The sequence below is a fragment of the Trichomycterus rosablanca genome, chromosome 18 (genome assembly GCF_030014385.1).
Source record: "Trichomycterus rosablanca isolate fTriRos1 chromosome 18, fTriRos1.hap1, whole genome shotgun sequence".
Classification (NCBI taxonomy): domain Eukaryota; kingdom Metazoa; phylum Chordata; class Actinopteri; order Siluriformes; family Trichomycteridae; genus Trichomycterus; species Trichomycterus rosablanca.
This window is the reverse complement of record NC_086005.1, coordinates 18,550,929-18,571,466: the sequence shown is the minus strand read 5'-3', so window position 1 is coordinate 18,571,466 and position 20,538 is coordinate 18,550,929. Positions and strand designations below refer to the sequence as shown.

General features: G+C 40.1%; 1 protein-coding gene across 2 annotated transcripts; it reads right to left on the bottom strand.

The window, feature by feature from the left end:
* Positions 1-4,968: 4,968 nt before the first annotated feature.
* vps37bb (VPS37B subunit of ESCRT-I b) lies at positions 4,969-20,083 on the bottom strand. Of its 2 annotated transcripts, XM_063014166.1 has the most exons (5): positions 19,872-19,900; positions 18,281-18,329; positions 8,471-8,642; positions 5,905-5,987; positions 4,969-5,781 (listed from the first exon to the last, which is right to left on the bottom strand). In XM_063014166.1, the coding sequence occupies exons 3-5, from the start codon at positions 8,631-8,633 to the stop codon at positions 5,362-5,364; spliced, it is 666 nt and encodes a 221-aa protein (XP_062870236.1). In that variant the 5' UTR covers positions 8,634-8,642; positions 18,281-18,329; positions 19,872-19,900; the 3' UTR covers positions 4,969-5,361. The 2 variants fall into 2 exon arrangements, with proteins under 2 accessions (XP_062870236.1, XP_062870235.1); XM_063014165.1 differs by lacking the exon at positions 18,281-18,329 and having other exon boundaries at positions 19,872-20,083.
* Between the last annotated feature and the right edge of the window lie 455 nt (positions 20,084-20,538).

The window sequence follows — 20,538 nt, the reverse complement described above, 5'->3', positions numbered from 1 at the left end:
AGCAACAAGTCCAAAAGCCAGGGTCTGTCATGGTATGGGGCTGTGTCAGTGCCCTTGGCAAAGGTCATTTACACTTCTGTAATGGCAGCATTAATGCAGAAAAGTACATTGAGATCTTAGAGCAACATATGCTGCCTTCAAGATGTCATCTTTTCCAGGGACGTCAATGCATTTTTCAAGACAATGCAAAACCACATGCTGCACACAGTACATGGCACAGTACAGGGCATGGCTGCAGAAGAAGAGGGTACAGGTACTGGACTGGCCTGTTTGCAGTCCTGACCCGTCCCCAACAGAGAATTTTGAAAGGAAAAATGCGACATTGACGACCCCATACTGTTGCACATCTTAAGAATGGAAGTGCTAATAGTGCTAGCAATGATAATAGTTATAAAGTTATAGTCAGGTAATTCTAACAATAAAGCTATAAAAAGTCAGGTAATGCTAACAATAACGTCAATAAAGTTATAAAATCAGGTAACTCTAACAACAAAGCTAATGGCTATGCTAAGCTAAGCCAGAACAGACACTAAAACTAGGACATAACAAACACGGACAGTGGTTGCATCAACTAGAACAAATAGACATGAACCAGATATTACCAGAACAGGAAACAAGACAGGAAGCCAAAACAGGAGACAAGACAGAAAACAAAACAGGCTGGAGGACAGACAGCTGCAATATACTAAACTAATAATCCCAGATTATCATGAACTGATACTGATACAGTCTCACATTCAAATTCTAATTTCATTTTAATGACCAACCATTAAGGTTACAAACACAGGGGTATATATACACATATACACTGATCAGCCATAACATTAAAACCACCTCCTTGTTTCTACACGCACTGTCCATTTTATCAGCTCCACTTACCATATAGAAGCACTTTGTAGTTCTACAATTACTGACTGTAGTCCATCTGTTTTTCTGCATACTTTGTTAGCCCACATTCATGCTGTTCTTCAATGGTCAGGACTCTCCCCGGACCACTACAGAGCAGGTATTATTTGGGTGGTGGATCATTCTTAACACTGCAGTGACAATGACATGGTGGTGGTGTGTTAGTGTGTGTTGTGCTGATATGAGTGGATCAGACACAGCAGCGCTGCTGGAGTTTTAAAAAATCCTTTCCACTCACTGTACACTCTATTAGACACTCCTACCTAGTTGGTTCACCTTGTAGATGTAAAGTCAGAGACAATCCTTCATCTGTTGCTGCTGTTTGAGTTGGTCATCTTCTAGACCTTCATCAGTGGTCACAGGACGCTGCCCACAGGGCGCTGTTGGCTGGCTATATTTTTGGTTGGTATTCTCAGTGAGGTGTTTAAAAACTCCATCAGCACTGCTGTGTCTTATCCACTCATACCAGCACAACACACACTAACACACCACCACCATGTCAGTGTCACTGCAGTGCTGAGAATGACCCACCACCCAAATAATAGAGGTTGGTACAGGTGAGAGCTCAGGTAGGCCATTGGGAGTAGTGGAGGTTCAGGCAGGCTAGTAGGGACCGGCACAGGTTCAGGCAGGTCAGTAGAGACCGGCACAGGTTCTGGCAGATCAGTAGAGACCGGCACAGGTTCAGGCAGGTCAGTAGGGACCGGCACAGGTTCTAACAGATCAGTAGAGACCGGCACAGGTTCAGGCAGATCAGTAGGGACCGGCACAGGTTCAGGCATGTCAGTAGGGACCGGCACAGGTTCTAACAGATCAGTAGAGACCGGCACAGGTTCAGGCAGATCAGTAGGGACCGGCACAGGTTCAGGCAGGTCAGTAGGGACCGGCACAGGTTCTAACAGATCAGTAGAGACCGGCACAGGTTCAGGCAGATCAGTAGGGACCGGCACAGGTTCAGGCATGTCAGTAGGGACCGGCACAGGTTCTAACAGATCAGTAGAGACCAGCACAGGTTCTGGCAGATCAGTAGAGACCGGCACAGGTTCAGGCAGATCAGTAGGGACCGGCACAGGCTCAGATATGTGGGAAGCAGTGTGCATAAGCATATGTATACATGACAAATAAACGCATTTATTTCATTGCAGTTTGTCACACATCTTACATTATTTAGCTACCACATGTCTTGCTGTTTTATCTTGTAGTAACTTATGTGCATATGACAAATGTATCAAAGTAAAGCCTAAGCAAAAGTATTTACACACACGCAGCAACTGCATACTTACACACACTGTCACCTGTCTGAGCAAAAGTATTCACACCCCGACTAATTGGACGCTTGCACACACAGTGACTTGCCTAAGCAAAAGTATTCACACATTCACCACATGGGTTCGGATTCACTAGGCACTGGAAACAGAACAGGAATACCCTGGACAAATTGCCAGTTCATCACAGTTTAATAAGCTTTTGGAAGTGATAAAGAACTGATAAACTGGACATCCAGTAGAGAGCAACTGTATTGCCGCTGTCTAAGAAACTGATTCCCAAATACTTTTACCTTGATACGCTTGATATTCTCTTTTAATTCACATAATTATAAAAAACACAAATTAAAAATTCACAACTAAATAAACCAAATCACTATACAGTGTTCCTTGCAATAAACAGATGTACACTTACAACAGGATGACACCTGCTATTTAACACATTAAAAACATATTTTAGTATTAATAAAGGAAAAGAGAAAACTAACAGAATTCTTACAAAGGCACACGAGTTATGGCTGTCATTTCAAATATATTAGGACGACTCATTATTAATAACAGAATTTGAAACACTGTTTAAATAACAGTACTTACTTTAGTAGGAGCGATTTCACAATGTCATTAGTCCTCTCTATCTTATACAACTGCAAATCAGAATAATTTGGGACAGTATGGAAAATGCAAATAATTATGTGGTTAATAATTAGGTGATTGTAATCATGAGTCAGAACAAAAGCATTATCCACGAAAGGTTGAGTTTTTGACAAGCAAAGATGGGCAGAAGATCTCCAATATGTGATAAAATTATTGAAATGTTCCTCAAATAAAGTTTGTAAGGGATTTGCATAATTCTTCCTCCACACTGCATATCATCATTGAATGCATCATTATTCTTTTTCAGGGACGTCCATGCATTTTTCAACAAGACAATGCAAAACCACATGCTGCACACATTACAAAGGCATGGCTGTGGAAGAAGAGGGTACAGGTACTGGACTGGTCTGCTTGCAGTCCTGATCCCAATAGAGAATGTGTGGAGAATTTTGAAAGGAAAAATGTGACAACGACGACCCCGTACTGTTGCACATCTTAAGACGTGTTTGCAGGAAGAATGGGACAAAATAAAAGCTGAAACACTAAATCACTTGGTATCTTCTGTGCCAACATTTCTTTTAAATGTTGTGAGAAACTTTTTTTGGAATGTGTTGCAGGCCTGGAATGAAGGAATGGATGTTTATTAACAAATAAAATGAAGCTGATCAGACAGAACATGAAATCACAATGGGTTCATGCTGTCTGCAATGAAACTAAAGTCAATGTAAAAAACACTGATTTTTTTTATTTCCATTTTCCACACTGACCCGACATTTTCTGATTTGGGGATGCATTTATAAAATATAAATTTAATGATGTACAGTTTTTGAACAGCCATGACATGACTGTTTTTGTACAAGCACCTTTTTTAGCTAAATAAAACTTCAATAGAAAAAGCTTATAAAGGACTGCATAGTACAAATGCATTTAAACAAGTTGTGAAATTGTATAGGATTACAAAAAAGAGGCATTCACGTGTGTTTCACGTCAAGTCATGAGCAGTCGGATAAATCTAAATCTAAAGTGGCTTGGACCTCTAACTTATTAAAATCAAAAAGTATACCTGTATATATATACTAAACAGTATATGTGTATTTATAAAGATGCACATATGTTTTAAATACAGATAAAAATGTGAATAATAGCTGCAAAAGCTCATTAATCTAGTCTGAAGTGTTATTTAAAGGAAAATAAACTAAAAGCAATATTTAAGTACCAAAGAGAAAACTACTGTAATTACACTGATCAGCCATAACATTAAAACCACTCACTGTCCATTTTATCAGTTCCACTTACCATATAGAAGCACTTCGTAGTTCTACAATTACTGACTGTAGTCCATCTGTTTCTCTACATACCTTTTTAGCCTGCTTTTACCCTGTTCTTCAATGGTCAGGACCACCACAGAGCAGGTATTATTTAGGTGGTGGATCATTCTCAGCACTGCAGTGACAATCACATAGTGTTGGTGTGTTAGTGTGTGTTGTGCTGGTATAAGTGGATCGGTCACAGCAGTGCTGCTGGAGTTTTTAGATACCGTGTCCACTCACTGTCCACTCTATTAGATAGTACTACCTTGTTGGTTCACCTTGTAGATGTAAAGTTAGAGACGATCGCTCATCTATTGCTGCTGTTTGAGTTGGTTATCTTCTAGACGTTCACCAGTAGTCACCGGACGCTGCCCACGGGGCACTGTTGGCTGGATATTTTTCTGGTTGGTGGACTATTCTCAGTCCAGCAGTGACAGTGAGGTGTTGGAAAAACCTCCAGCAGCACTGCTGTGTCTTATCCACTCATACCAGCACAACACACACTAACACACCACCACCATGTCAGTGTCACTGCAGTGCTGAGAATGATCCACCACCCAAATAACACCTACTCTGTAGTGGTCCTGGGAGAGTCCTGACCATTGAAGAACAGCATGAAAGGGGGCTAACAAAGCATGCAGAGAAACAGATGGACTACAGTCAGTAATTGTAGAACTACAAAGTGCTTCTATATGGTAAGTGGAGCTGATAAAATGGACAGTGAGTGTAGAAACAAGGAGGTGGTTTTAATGTTATGGCTGATCGGTGTATATCTTTGGTTTTTGGCCAGTTAAACATAAAAATGGTAAAACAATATATCCTTTCAACAATGCATCATTATTTACTTACATGCACAACACAGTTCTTCATTATTCATAACAGGAAATGCTGAATTTTCTTCCATTTTTAAATGTGAATTTAATGCTTTCATTCTAATTAATTCGAATTATTTTTTATGGATACATACTGTATAATACATAGAGAAATTTATATATTTGTTTGTGTAGCAAAAGCATTGCTTTTATTTAATGCATTTAAGCTGTATAAGTTTAAGATGTGCCATTTTCATCAGAGGCTTGCATCCATTTAATAGATACATAACTAAGTCCCTTCTGCAATTTACCTCGGTAAAACATACTCGACTACAATTAAAAGTCAAATAAAGACTGTTCATAGTAAACCACTTGTTACCACATTTGAGGATAGACAAACCTGTATAAGAGCAAAGTGCTTGAATAAAATCCTTTAAATGTCCATGTTACACCCTTCAAAACAACAACATTACATCACTGCATGATAAAGCCAGCTCTTGGGGCAAGACTTGGTCCAGGCCTCTGCGGAAGTGCTGATGTGTACTCTTGCATTGCTGGACTTGAGTAGGATGGCACCATAATGGGAATTTGGACAGGAAGGTTGGAAGTTGCTGGGTATGGTAAAGCTGTGGGATGGACTGACGCCACTGGTGGTGCCATCACAGGCACTGCTGAGCCATTAGTTTGGCTGTGGAAGGGTGCGGAGGAATTGGAGATCTGAGGCTTCACATGCTCATTACCAGGCGTAGGTTGCATCCGAAGGCATTTGAGCACAATCTCCTGCAGCTTTTCAATTTTCACACGCCGCAGATGAGCCAGTATTCTCTTGCTCTGATAGGATTCGATGAATGCATCCAAAGACAAGTCTCCATCAAGGAATGAATCAGCCATGTTCTGAAAAACAGAAGGGTAAATTCTGAAATCACATGTTCCAGTCTTCACCAGAAAATTTACTTAAATGAGTTTTACACTTGTATTACTGTTTTTAGTTACCAGCACACAAGAAACTGTCATTACCTCGGTTTCTTCTTCAATCTTGGCTCCTTCAGCTTGCAGCAAGGCTAACAATGTGTCCAATGAGCTTTTCCCTGAATTGTGATCTGAGCATACACAGATACAGAACAGTATGCAAATTTTAGTTTAGAATGATAAGACAGTACTATGCAAACTGGGGCACGCGTTCTATGCACAGTGTATACAATGAATTTTTCAGTGAGAATTTAAGCACGTTAATAATCTTCAGACAGCCGAATTCCTAAACTGGCTTTAGTCTAGGGTAATTTAAGTACGTTGACAATAAACAGAGCTATGATATAACTTAGGTAAAAAAAGACATGGCTGAAACTTCTCCCAACTTTTAACTGACTGTCTATATTTTTACTCATGATTCCCTCTCTTCTTTCTTGATGAATCCCCATAAGCAGCCATACCACAGGACCTTAACATCATTGCCTTACATCAAAGTTTATGCCAGTTTTAGAAGATGGACAGTTTCATACGATGGATGTGAACATTCAACATCCAACGTTTAACACTACAATGAGAAAATGAATGAGCTAATTAGAAGCCCGTAGACAGAAAAAGGACGTCCTGTAAAAACACTATCCACGCATCCGTCAGAAGTCCGAAACAACTGGGCAGCACTAATAATTTCCCCATTCATCCCACCCCCATTTCATCTCACTTCCTAGCCTTATCCCATCCCCAGGCCCACCTCCTTCCCTTATATATCTCCCTGTCACCCAAAACCTATGGTTCCTGCCCTATCCGCAAATCCAACTATCCCAACTATACCTCCACTACCCACCCACCACACTGCCTCACCCGTAGCACTCCTAATACCAGGAGATATCCAAAAGCAAACTATCAGCCCTTTCTTCTCTCTTTGCATTACAACATCCCTTCAAAACCATTACTAGAGCTACATATAAATTCCCCAGCACATCAAACCTCTCATTAACAGACAAATACCCATCTAGAAACCCAACAAAACAATTACAATCAGCTATGCCAAAACCCCTACCTCATCCTTCCAAACCCTTCCCATTACTTATTCCAATATATCCCTATATATTCCATCTAATCCCTATTAATTTTGACAATCTGGAACCCAAACCAATCAGAGACACTCCAAACCCCTAAACCAAACCTTACTACTTTTGCTGCCCCATGCCGATCTTCATAAACACCAGCCTACCCTCTACTAATCACATTCTTTAAATATCAATTTCCTAAAATTAGTCTAACTTCGTAAATGCAAGTAAAACAACCCTTTGCTTCTCCACCTCCATATTTAAACTCTTTCTAAACAAACCTTGTTCTCCTAATCTGTCCCAATACTAATATTATTGGCATACTTGAATATTCAAAGGCAAAATACACCGATCAGGAATAACATTAAAACCACCTCCTTGTTTCTACATTCACTGTCTATTTTATCAGCTCCACTTACCATATAGAAGCACTTTGTAGTTCTACAATTACTCACTGTAGTCCATCTGTTTCTCTACATACTTTTTTTAGCCTGCTTTCACCCTGTTCCTCAATGGTCTAGACCACCACAAAGCAGGTATTATTTAGGTGATGGATCATTCTCAGCACTGCAGTGACACTGACATGGTGGAGGTGTGTTAGTGTGTGTTGTGGACTGGTATGAGTGGAAAAGACCGCAGCGCTGATGGAGTTTTTAAACACCTCACCGTCACTGCACTAACCAAAAATATATCCAGCCAACAGCGCCCCGTGGGCAGCGTCCTGTGACCACTGATAAAGCTCTAGAAGATGACCAACTCAAACAGCAGCAATAGATGAGCGATCGTCTCTGACTTTACATCTACAAGGTGAACCAACTAGGTAGAATTGTCTAATAGAGTGGACACGGTATTTAAAAACTCCATCAGTGCTGCTGTGTCTGATCCACTCATACCAGCACAACACACACTAACACACCACCACCATGTCATTGTCACTGCAGTGCTGAGAATGATCCATCACCTAAATAATACCTGCTTTGTGGTGGTCCTGACCCTTGAAGAACAGAGTGAAAGCAGGCTAAAAAGGTATGTAGAGAAACAGATGGACTACAGTCAGTAATTGTAGAACTACAAAGTGCTTCTATATGATAAGTGGAGCTGATGAAATAGACAGTGAGTGTAGAAACAAGGAGGTGGTCATAATGTTATGCCTATTCGGTGTACACTTTGGTTTTTTTTTTATATTACACATTGTCATTTACCTATGTCTCAAACATTTTGGCCAAATCCTTACAGGGCATTAATAAATAAATGTTTTTTTTAATTATTGTTAACTTTTTTAAAAATATATAATTTAGATTTCAATTTCCCTCCCCCACTTTACTTTTAATGTCTGTCTCTCGCACAGCAGCTCTGCAGGCTGAAGAACAGAGACTACCCTATGACCCCTTTGACACATGAAGCCAACTGGCTCTTCTTTACACCAACCAGCAGACACATAAAGGCCTAGTCCTGAAGGCCACATTATTTGTGATTTTTGCTGTTTACACAGTCAGGAAAGATGCTTTGTGGCACATATAAGGAAAACATCTTAACAGTAAATGGTTAACCTAGAGTGGACTTGCGAAGCTGGTAGGACTCATAGAGCTCTTGTAAATAGCAGTAGCACTTGGTTAGCTGCAACTTTTGTTGGTCCAGATTAGGCTGAAGGCTGAGGTTCTGCTCTGCAAGACTGCGGTTACTGGCAAGGGTCATCTCTTTAGTCTGTTGCATCGCCTGTACCTAAAAGCAGAAGGACATTAGTTGTCAGGCAAACATGCTATAGTTTGCCATCAGCAGCAAGCATTGTAACCTTAGCTAACAATTTCTATTAAGCATGTAAAAGGGCAAAGCGTAATGTTTAAAACATCAATATGAGTTAAACTGTCTGTTGCTGTCTGGCTGGTTAATTAGCAAACTCATGATATCTCCTCCGGGTGCTCCGGTTTCCTCCCACAGTCCAAAGACATGCAAGTGAGGTGAATTGGAGACACTAAATTGTCCAAGACTGTGTTTGATATAACCTTGTGAACTGATGAATCTTGTGTAATGAGTAACTACTGTTCCTGTCATGAATGTAACCAAAGTGTAAAACATGATGTTAAAATCAAAATAAACAAACAAACAAACAATCACTGACTGTAGTCCATCTGTTTCTTCGCATGCTTTGTTAGCCCCCTTTTATGCTGTTCTTCAATGGTCAGGACTCTCCCAGGACCACTACAGAGCAGGTATTATTCTCAGCACTGCAGTGAAACTGACATCATGGTGGTGTGTTAGTGTGTGTTGTGCTGGTATGAGTGGATCAGACACAGCAGCGCTGCTGGAGTTTTTAAACACCTCACTGTCACTGCTAGACTGAGAATAGTCCACCAACCAAAAACATCCAGCCAACAGCGCCCCGTAGGCAGCGTCCTGTGAACACTGATAAAGGTCTAGAAGATGACCAACTTAAACAGCAGCAATAGATGAGCGATCGTCTCGGACAACTAGGTAGGAGTGTCTAATAGAGTGGACAGTGAGTGGACACGGCATTTTAAAACTCCAGCAGCACAACACACACTAACACACCACCACAATGTCATTGTCACTGCAGTGCTGAGAATGATCCACCACCTAAATAATACCTGCTCTGTGGTGGTCATGTGGGGGTCCTGATTATTAAAGAACAGGATGAATGCAGGCTAAAAAAGTATGTAGAGAAATATATGGACTACAGTCAGTAATTGTAGAACTTCAAAGTGCTTCTATATGGTAAGTGGAGCTGATAAAATGGACAGTGTGTGTAGAAACAAGAAGGTGATTTTAATGTTATGGCTGATCGGTGTATGATAATTATGTAATTATAAAATGTAAAACCTCAGATTAGAAACTCCAAATGTGGCTACACAGTGCTGGTGCATGCGTACTAAAGTTGGTAGGAGAGTGTTTAAATCACTATTCTTTCTCTGTACAGACTGTGGGTGTGGCCAGACTCTGATATTAATGATTTTCTAATATTCCTTAATGATAAGATAAAAAATATATGACTTCAAAATTATTGAAGTTATTATTCCCCTAGTTAGCAGCAATACACCCTATCAGAAGTGCTGATAGTGTTTTATTCAACCTTATACATTTACATTCCCCTAATCCAATACCTGAAACTGAGCTAATTTTATTTATTAAATCATTAAAATCATCATCATCATCATCATCATGTCTACTATTCCGACCCTATTCCAATCTGCTTAATCAAAGAATTACTGCTTGCCATTACATAACCCTTGCATGGAATAAGAAATGTGCCCTTTAGCCTTGGATATGTAACCCCAAATCTTGGCTCATAGGTAATGTCAAATTAAGACATCAATCTTAATTTATCAAACCTTCCTTTTCTTTAAAGGATTCTACAATAAACAATTTTTTTCTATTATGAATAATTCTCCTACCAGCACAGAAATTACATTCATAAAACATTTTAATCAGGATTTAGACCCAACCAGAACATGGAATCTGCATTTACTGCATGCAATTCCAACTATTGTCCTCATTTTTGTTCAGAGGAGGACATTATTACAGCATCTGAGGGTCACTTTTAGAACAATAAACTCAAAATATTACAAAGGGTGTGCAAAAAGAAATATGTAACCAACACAGATGAGCCAACAGGACTCAACAAGATATCAGAAGTAGTCCTGTGGTATCTGGTACCAGAATGACCTGTCCCTCCTCGGACTGCTGCCTGTGAGCATTGTGTGGCCACTTAGGTCTTTATGCCTGTTTACAGAGCATTACAATATGTAATATCAATACGTAAAATACAATGAACTGCATATCAATACGTAAAATACAATGAACTAACATTAAATATACATTTTATAATACACATTTTAGGTGGATGGTTCATGTTTTGTCTGACTGGTGTGGATTCTCACACTTACACACACACTTACACACACACACTTACACACACACACTTACACACACACACTTACACACACACACACACACACACTTACACTTACACACACACACTTACACTTACACACACACACTTACACACACACACTTACACACACACACACACACACTTACACACACTTACACACACTTACACACACTTACACACACACACAATAGCAGTTGATGTGCTGGAAAAAGTAAACTGGAAAGCTCAAAGATCTGAGTGACTAAGCTAAACATGCCAACAATGGGCATGGAGGCATTAGAACTGGACCAAGAAAGAATGGAATAAGGTGAGCTGGCCTAATGATCTACATTTTCTTTAACATCATGAGGATGGCTGGTTGGCGTGTGTGCATGGATTACCTGTGGGAGAGATAATACCAGTATGCAATGTGGGAGGAAGGCAAGTCGACAGAGGCATTGTAATGCTCTGTGCAATGCTCTGTTAGGGAACCTGGAGTCCTGGCATTTATGTGGATGTTACTTTGACATTTTAAGACATTTCATTCTTTTGTTGATGTGGATGTATGCCTTGGGTCATTGTCATAAAATTCCATAATTTTTTTGCAGAAGCCTTAAGGTTTTGTGCCAAAATTAACTGATACTTGGAACTGTTCACAATTCCCTTCACTTTGACTAAAGCCCCAGTTCCAACCTAAAACAAACCCTTTGGAATCATGCCCAAACAGTATAACCTTGGTCTCATCAGACCGGAACAAATTTACCCACAGGTTTTTGGCCGACTTGATGCAAGTTGTTACAAAATGTAGCCTTGGTCTCATATACAGTGTATCACAAAAGTGAGTACACCCCTCACATTTCTGCAGATATTTAAGTATATCTTTTCATGGGACAACACTGACAAAATGACACTTTGACACAATGAAAAGTAGTCTGTGTGCAGCTTATATAACAGTGTAAATTTATTCTTCCCTCAAAATAACTCAATATACAGCCATTAATGTCTAAACCACTGGCAACAAAAGTGAGTACACCCCTTAGTGAAAGTTCCTGAAGTGTCAATATTTTGTGTGGCCACCATTATTTCCCAGAACTGCCTTAACTCTCCTGGGCATGGAGTTTACCAGAGCTTCACAGGTTGCCACTGGAATGCTTTTCCACTCCTCCATGACGACATCACGGAGCTGGCGGATATTCGAGACTTTGCGCTCCTCCACCTTCCGCTTGAGGATGCCCCAAAGATGTTCTATTGGGTTTAGGTCTGGAGACATGCTTGGCCAGTCCATCACCTTTACCCTCAGCCTCTTCAATAAAGCAGTGGTCGTCTTAGAGGTGTGTTTGGGGTCATTATCATGCTGGAACACTGCCCTGCGACCCAGTTTCCGGAGGGAGGGGATCATGCTCTGCTTCAGTATTTCACAGTACATATTGGAGTTCATGTGTCCCTCAATGAAATGTAACTCCCCAACACCTGCTGCACTCATGCAGCCCCAGACCATGGCATTCCCACCACCATGCTTGACTGTAGGCATGACACACTTATCTTTGTACTTCTCACCTGATTGCCGCCACACATGCTTGAGACCATCTGAACCAAATAAATTAATCTTGGTCTCATCAGACCATAGGACATGGTTCCAGTAATCCATGTCCTTTGTTGACATGTCTTCAGCAAACTGTTTGCGGGCTTTCTTGTGTAGAGACTTCAGAAGAGGCTTCCTTCTGGGGTGACAGCCATGCAGACTAATTTGATGTAGTGTGCGGCGTATGGTCTGAGCACTGACAGGCTGACCCCCCACCTTTTCAATCTCTGCAGCAATGCTGACAGCACTCCTGCACCTATCTTTCAAAGACAGCAGTTGGATGTGACGCTGAGCACGTGCACTCAGCTTCTTTGGACGACCAACGCGAGGTCTGTTCTGAGTGGACCCTGCTCTTTTAAAACGCTGGATGATCTTGGCCACTGTGCTGCAGCTCAGTTTCAGGGTGTTGGCAATCTTCTTGTAGCCTTGGCCATCTTCATGTAGCGCAACAATTCGTCTTTTAAGATCCTCAGAGAGTTCTTTGCCATGAGGTGCCATGTTGGAACTTTCAGTGACCAGTATGAGAGAGTGTGAGAGCTGTACTACTAAATTGAACACACCTGCTCCCTATGCACACCTGAGACCTAGTAACACTAACAAATCACATGACATTTTGGAGGGAAAATGACAAGCAGTGCTCAATTTGGACATTTAGGGGTGTAGTCTCTTAGGGGTGTACTCACTTTTGTTGCCGGTGGTTTAGACATTAATGGCTGTATATTGAGTTATTTTGAGGGAAGAATAAATTTACACTGTTATATAAGCTGCACACAGACTACTTTTCATTGTGTCAAAGTGTCATTTTGTCAGTGTTGTTCCATGAAAAGATATACTTAAATATCTGCAGAAATGTGAGGGGTGTACTCACTTTTGTGATACACTGTATATACAGGGGTTGGACAATGAAACTGAAACACCTGTCATTTTAGTGTGGGAGGTTTCATGGCTAAATTGGACCAGTCTGGTGGCCAATCTTCATTAATTGCACATTGCACCAGTAAGAGCAGAGTGTGAAGGTTCAATTAGCAGGGTAAGAGCACAGTTTTGCTCAAAATATTGCAATGCACACAACATTATGGGTGACATACCAGAGTTCAAAAGAGGACAAATTGTTGGTGCACGTCTTGCTGGCGCATCTGTGACCAAGACAGCAAGTCTTTGTGATGTATCAAGAGCCACGGTATCCAGGGTAATGTCAGCATACCACCAAGAAGGACAAACCACATCCAACAGGATTAACTGTGGACGCAAGAGGAAGCTGTCTGAAAGGGATGTTCGGGTGCTAACCCGGATTGTATCCAAAAAACATAAAACCACGGCTGCCCAAATCACGGCAGAATTAAATGTGCACCTCAACTCTCCTGTTTCCACCAGAACTGTCCGTCGGGAGCTCCACAGGGTCAATATACACGGCCGGGCTGCTATAGCCAAACCTTTGGTCACTCGTGCCAATGCCAAACGTCGGTTTCAATGGTGCAAGGAGTGCAAATCTTGGGCTGTGGACAATGTGAAACATGTATTGTTCTCTGATGAGTCCACCTTTACTGTTTTCCCCACATCCGGGAGAGTTACGGTGTGGAGAAGCCCCAAAGAAGCGTACCACCCAGACTGTTGCATGAGTGAAGCATGGGGGTGGATCAGTGATGGTTTGGGCTGCCATATCATGGCATTCCCTTGGCCCAATACTTCTGCTAGATGGGCGCGTCACTGCCAAGGACTACCGAACCATTCTGGAGGACCATGTGCATCCAATGGTTCAAACATTGTATCCTGAAGGCGGTGCCGTGTATCAGGATGACAATGCACCAATACACACAGCAAGCTGGTGAAAGATTGGTTTGATGAACATGAAAGTGAAGTTGAACATCTCCCATGGCCTGCACAGTCACCAGATCTAAATATTATTGAGCCACTTTGGGGTGTTTTGGAGAAGCGAGTCAGGAAACGTTTTCCTCCACCAGCATCACGTAGTGACCTGGCCACTATCCTGCAAGAAGAATGGCTTAAAATCCCTCTGACCACTGTGCAGGACTTGTATATGTCATTTCCAAGACGAATTGACGCTGTATTGGCCGCAAAAGGAGGCCCTACACCATACTAATAAATTATTGTGGTCTAAAACCAGGTGTTTCAGTTTCATTGTCCAACCCCTGTATATATATACATACACACACACACACACACACTTGTTTTTATATGGACTTTTGTAAAGCTGAATCGAATGTGTTGCATGATGCTCATCCCTTGATAGTATTACAACTAGCTTTTATACAGTTTATTTTGTTAAAGTGTGTATACTTTTTTGGCCCTCTGTATGTGCATGTATGTTTATAGCTGTTTTTATATACACCGATCAGCCATAACATTAAAACCACCTCCTTGTTTCTACACACACTGTCCATTTTATCAGCTCCACTTACAATATAGAAGCACTTTGTAGTTCTACAATAACTGACTGTAGTCCATCTGTTTCTCTGCATACTTTGTTAGCCCCATTTCATGCTGTTCTTCAATGATCAGGACTCCCCCAGGACCACCACAGAGTAGGTATTATTTGGGTGGTGGGTCATTCTCAGCACTGCAGTGACACTGACATGGTGGTGGTGTGTTAGTGTGTGTTGTGCTGGTATGAGTGGATCAGACACAGCAGCGCTGATGGAGTTTTTATAAATCGTGTCCACTCACTGTCCATTCTATTAGACACTCCTACCTAGTTGGTTCACCTTGTAGATCTAAAGTCAGAGACGATCGCTTATCTATTGCTGCTGTTTGAGTTGGTCATCTTCTAGACCTTCATCAGTGGTCACAGGACGCTGCCCACAGGGCGCTGTTGGCTGGATATTTTTGGTTGGTGGACTATTTTCAGTCCAGCAGTGACAGTGAGGTGTTTAAAAACTCCAGCAGCGCTGCTGTGTCTGATCCACTCATACCAGCACAACACACACTAACACACCACCACCATGTCAGTGTCACTGCAGTGCTGAGAATCATCCACCATCCAAATAATACCTACTCTGTGGTGGTCCTGGGAGAGTCCTGACCATTAAAGAACAGCATGAAAGGGGGCTAACAAAGCATGCAGAGAAACAGATGGACTACAGTTAGTAATTGTAGAACTACAAAAAACAGACTATTCAAGTTACAGGGTTCCACAAAAAGCAGGTGAATGATGATGAATCATGGCTCACCACCTTGTGCCAAACTTTAGAAGAAAATTGCCAAACGTCTCAATGCAAAATTGCAAGTATGTTACCATCTAGTTTTCACAATATTGTGAAGAGATTCACAAAATCTGGAAAGATCTCAGTCTGTATAGGAAAAAGCCAGAAACCACTGTTAAATGTGTGTGAACTTTGAGCCCTCAGACAGCACTGCATGAGAAACCGTCATGGTACTGTAATAAATATAGCCACACGGGCCTGGGAGTTTATCAAAAAGACCATTGTCATTCACTACAGTCATTAAGATATGAAACCTAAAACTATTTTACACAAAGAGAATCCAAACATCAATTCTATGCAGAAACACCCAGTGTTCTCTGTTCCTGAACTGATCTCAGATAGTTTGAAAAACAGTAAACACATGTGCTGAGGTCAGACGATGAGTTCTCTGTGCCAAAGATGAAAAAGACCATCCAAACTGTTATCGGTGAAAGGTGGAAAAGCCAGTGACTGTCATGGTATGGGGTGCATCAGTTCCCATAAAATGGGTGAACTACCACAGACGCAAAAATCCTCCCCCTCTATACATTGTTTTTATCAGTTGAAAGATACAGCAAATTAATTACGTAACAGGGTAATTACGAGTAACAGGGTATTTTGTCAAAACTGCAATGTCACAATTATCTTAAAACCTACTGCATGTCTGTATAACCTAAAGTTGGGTTACAACATGATTAAACTTTCGGGAACTTAATAACTTAATTTGCTTTAGCTGTGATGTGTTATATAAACACCACCCAGAGATGTGTTTAAAGTGTGTTGCAAGCATGGTGAAAACTAAGGAGCTATTACAAAGGCTAAGAGAGGTGATACATTAATTGCACCATCAGGAGAAGTATTACAATTAACTTTTATAAGAAGATTTCCAAGACATTACTATAGACACCATTGGGAGTACTGTCCAGAGGTTCCAAATAGGGCTGGGCGGTATATCGTAAATATCAATATATTCGATATTACTTTTTACACGATGTTGAAAATGACCATATTCGACATATCGAGTATGCGTAGAATACACTGGTTACCATTTGAGAACATTTAAAACAAAGCACAAAAGCGCTGCGCGGAACGTTTTCCTTAGCATATGAGCATATGCAAACTGAATCACTGAGTCAACGAGTCAGAACCGACTCTTTTCAAGCGAATGATTCATTGGAATCAAATCAGGGAGCTGTGCTCTTATCTATGTAAAGATTCATTCGTTTTGCGTAAAAAACTAAATGAATCAATTCATTTGTTAAAGAGATTCAGATGTATAAACCAATCAGAGCTTCCGAATTCAGATTTTGGGTTGAATTTTTCTTTTCATTGGTTATTGTATTAGGGACAGCATAGTGAATGAATTACCAGTTTCAGCTTTTTACTGGGAAAGCAGAGAGAATAAATGATCTGAAACGGTTTTCATTAGTTAGGTGGACAAACACAGTTGGATATAGAATTATATATTCTGGAAATATTCTGGAAACATACAAGGTGGCTTCCAAGAAGAAAAAAACAAGTGGATTTTTTCCCTAATGGAAGAAACACGAATATAGGTTTGGTCTCAATTTGAAGAAGAGAAGCTCAGGTAAGCAGTGGTTATGATTTTATGCTGCTTTGTGGTTGATCTGGGTTGCGGTGCTGCTGTTTACCGTGCGCTTTCACTTTGCAATGATAGCAAAGCATTATCAAATATTAAACATTATCGAGATTTTGTTTTTGATGCTCATTTATTCGAAGTAAAATAGACAGCATAAATGTGATTGAGATTCTGCTGGTTTGTTTAATATTATTATTATATATCTATAATAAGTAGATATAATATCAATATATTTTGTATTATTACAAGGGTGTATTTGTATTAATATTGACAATAAACACTGTAATTCTGTCAGAATGTATCAGAACTACAGTATTTTGTGTTTTTAAGATAACTTATAAACAAAATAAGCTAAAATACAGGCAGTGGCCTGCCATTGTACTTCAAGTTTACATTATATCATATTGTATTGTATATCGCCACTTCTCAAAAGCATATCTAGATATAACTTTTTTTAGTCATATAACACAGCCCTAGTTCCAACCTTTTGATGCAAAAGCCAATCTGCCTGGCCATGGGAGAAAGCCAAAAATTTCATCCAATTTTCATCCAATGTCATTAGGACAACAAATGGGAAAACAGTGTTACTGCAAGGAACTTACAAGATGACCTGATAAAGGCTGGGACAAATGCGTCAGCAACTATAAGAGAACAACCAAAGAGTTCATGGCCAGACCACACTAATCTAGACACACAGAAAGGGTAAACTGGAATACACCAGACAAGTTCTGGGACATACGTAGTTCAACAGAGTGATGCATCAAAACTAGAACTGACAGGCCATTCTGCTGCAGGAACATATAAAACCTTTGGTGGGATTTAAAGAAAGCACTTACAGCACAAAAGCCATCAAACCTTGATGAGGTGGAAGCTTTTGCACGAGAACAATGTGTAAAAATTCCACAAGAGACAGAAGCTTGTTAGCACTTACTGAAATCGCTTATTAGAGGTTATTAAGGCAAAAGGATGTTCCACTAAGTACCGAGGCTGGGTCTTAAATAATAGTGCACATAAACACTTATCAAAACTGCTGTTTTTATTGTAACTTTTACACACAGAACATTTAGCAGCATTTTTGGTTTCACTTACGTTCTAGCTCACGTTCACGACACATCTCGCTTTACGTCGTCCAAAGGGTCTACAATTGGAAGATGTTGATGTCAATCAAACGTGATGGACCAATTAGAGTTGACGCAGATGTGAGATTTTCCGTTAAAGTTCTGTCACGTTTTTAGATTATTAAAAACAAAACACGCTTATTAAAAAAACCCTGCTGGCTAAACGGGAAACGGTGTAGTTTGTTTTATTTCATAACACTAATGGATTAATCGTTGAGGATGTGAGAGATCTTTAAGCCGGGGTGCGTTTTATCATTTATAAAGCGTTTTTTATTGTGTTTAAACAGTGTTTTTAGATGTGGCAGTAGAAAATGATTTTTTAAAATGCTAAAATTTTAAGTAGATCAGTGTGTTTTAATTTCTAAACGGCTGTTGCAGATGAGTTGTAGATCAGTGGCACATGTTAATGATGTCATCAAGATGCACCTTGTTATGGCAGTTGCCAAAGGCGTTAGCAATAAACGGCACTCTGTTGGAATGTATCTTCATGTGTTATTTGCTTTACATACAAACAACGGCCTTATTTACATTGTGTTATTTACATTAAGTGTTATTTACATTAAGTGTTACATACATAATACATAAGCAACAGTATCGGATCGGATTGCAAGTTTTTTTCCTTCCGATATCCGATCCAGTAATTTGGGCCAATATCGGACCGATACAGAGTATCAGATTGGTGCCAGCCATATCGAAATCATTTCGACTTTAATCTCGAAATCGAAACTCATACGACTTTAATCTCAAAATCATTTCAACTTTAATCTTGAAATTGAAACTCATATGACTTTAATCTCAAAATCGAAACTCATATGACTTTAATCTCGAAATCGAAATGTATACAACTTTAATCTCAAAATCATTTTGACTTTAATCTAGAAATCATTTCGACTTTAATCTCAAAATCGAAATTTATACAACTTTAATCTCAAAATCATTTTGACTTTAATCTAGAAATCATTTCGACTTTAATCTAGAAATCAAAACTCATACAACTTTAGTCTCGGAATCATTTCGACTTCAGTCTCGGAATCATTCCGACTTTAATCTCAAAATCATTCCGACTTTAATCTTAAAATCGAAACTCATACGACTTTATTCTCGAAATCGAAACTTCAAAAAATAATTTTCTTTAAAGTTGCCCTAATACACGTCGTATAATTTGCATAGTTAAACTTTGCTCAATTTTTTCGCATCTTCGACTCCGCCCACATTGCGTCTCTAACGTTCTCTCCGCCTCCTGTCGACGAAAATCGCAGATTTATCTGAATGAACGTGAATGACAGCAGATCGCTTTACTGACGGTCTGAACCATGAACACACACCGGTGATAGAGAGCATTAAAACAGCTGCTCTATCATCAGATATGTTACTTATAAAAATGTGAGGCACCAGTTTCATTATGTAAAGTATGAAAAGCTCAACACATGAATTAGCGTTGTGGTCGTATTAAACAGTGTTTATAATATTTACTGTATAAAGTACATTGTGTTTTCGAACAAAGGACAGACGCCTCACGACTGAGCTCAGTAAAGCCACTGCACTGATAGTTACAAACTTACCTCGTCCGTTTCTTTAACAATGTCATTAAGCTTGTCATCGTCCTCCAGCAGTTCGTTTAACTGTGTCATAGAATAAGAAGTAAATCTGTTACTGGAGCCGAAGATTTCCCCCATTGCTGTTTATTATTCCCTGCTCTTCTTCCAGCCGGAAGTGGCACAGCTTATCCAATCATAGTGCGGCAATTGACGACAGCGAATCCCGTCACGTGTTCATGCTTTAACAATCTAGGGAGGGAGGAATGACTCCATTAAACTCAGAGCGAAACTATAAAAGGCGTGGAATCGTTTGTCTGGACACGTATAAATATTACACGTAAATAAACATATAAAAACGTTGTTTTATGCGTCTATAGACGCAATCCTGCGCCTGTACACAGAAAACATTAATGTGTAAGATTTTGACGTCTTGGTCCAAACTTTAAAAAGCCGAAGTGGCAGAATGTCATCATGGCGATGTGTACTAATAAGTTGAGGCAAGTCTGTTTTAAGTACTAATAAATTGAGGCAAGTCTGTGCACTAGTGATGGTAAATTCGGTTCATTTTATGGACTTGGCTTAATCTGAGTCACTCATAGTGCTTTTTCACCAAAAGAACCCTGGTTCTTGAACCGGTTCTGTTCAGGTTTCTTCGAACCTTGGTGTTGAGAACCAACCCGCGTTTCCACCA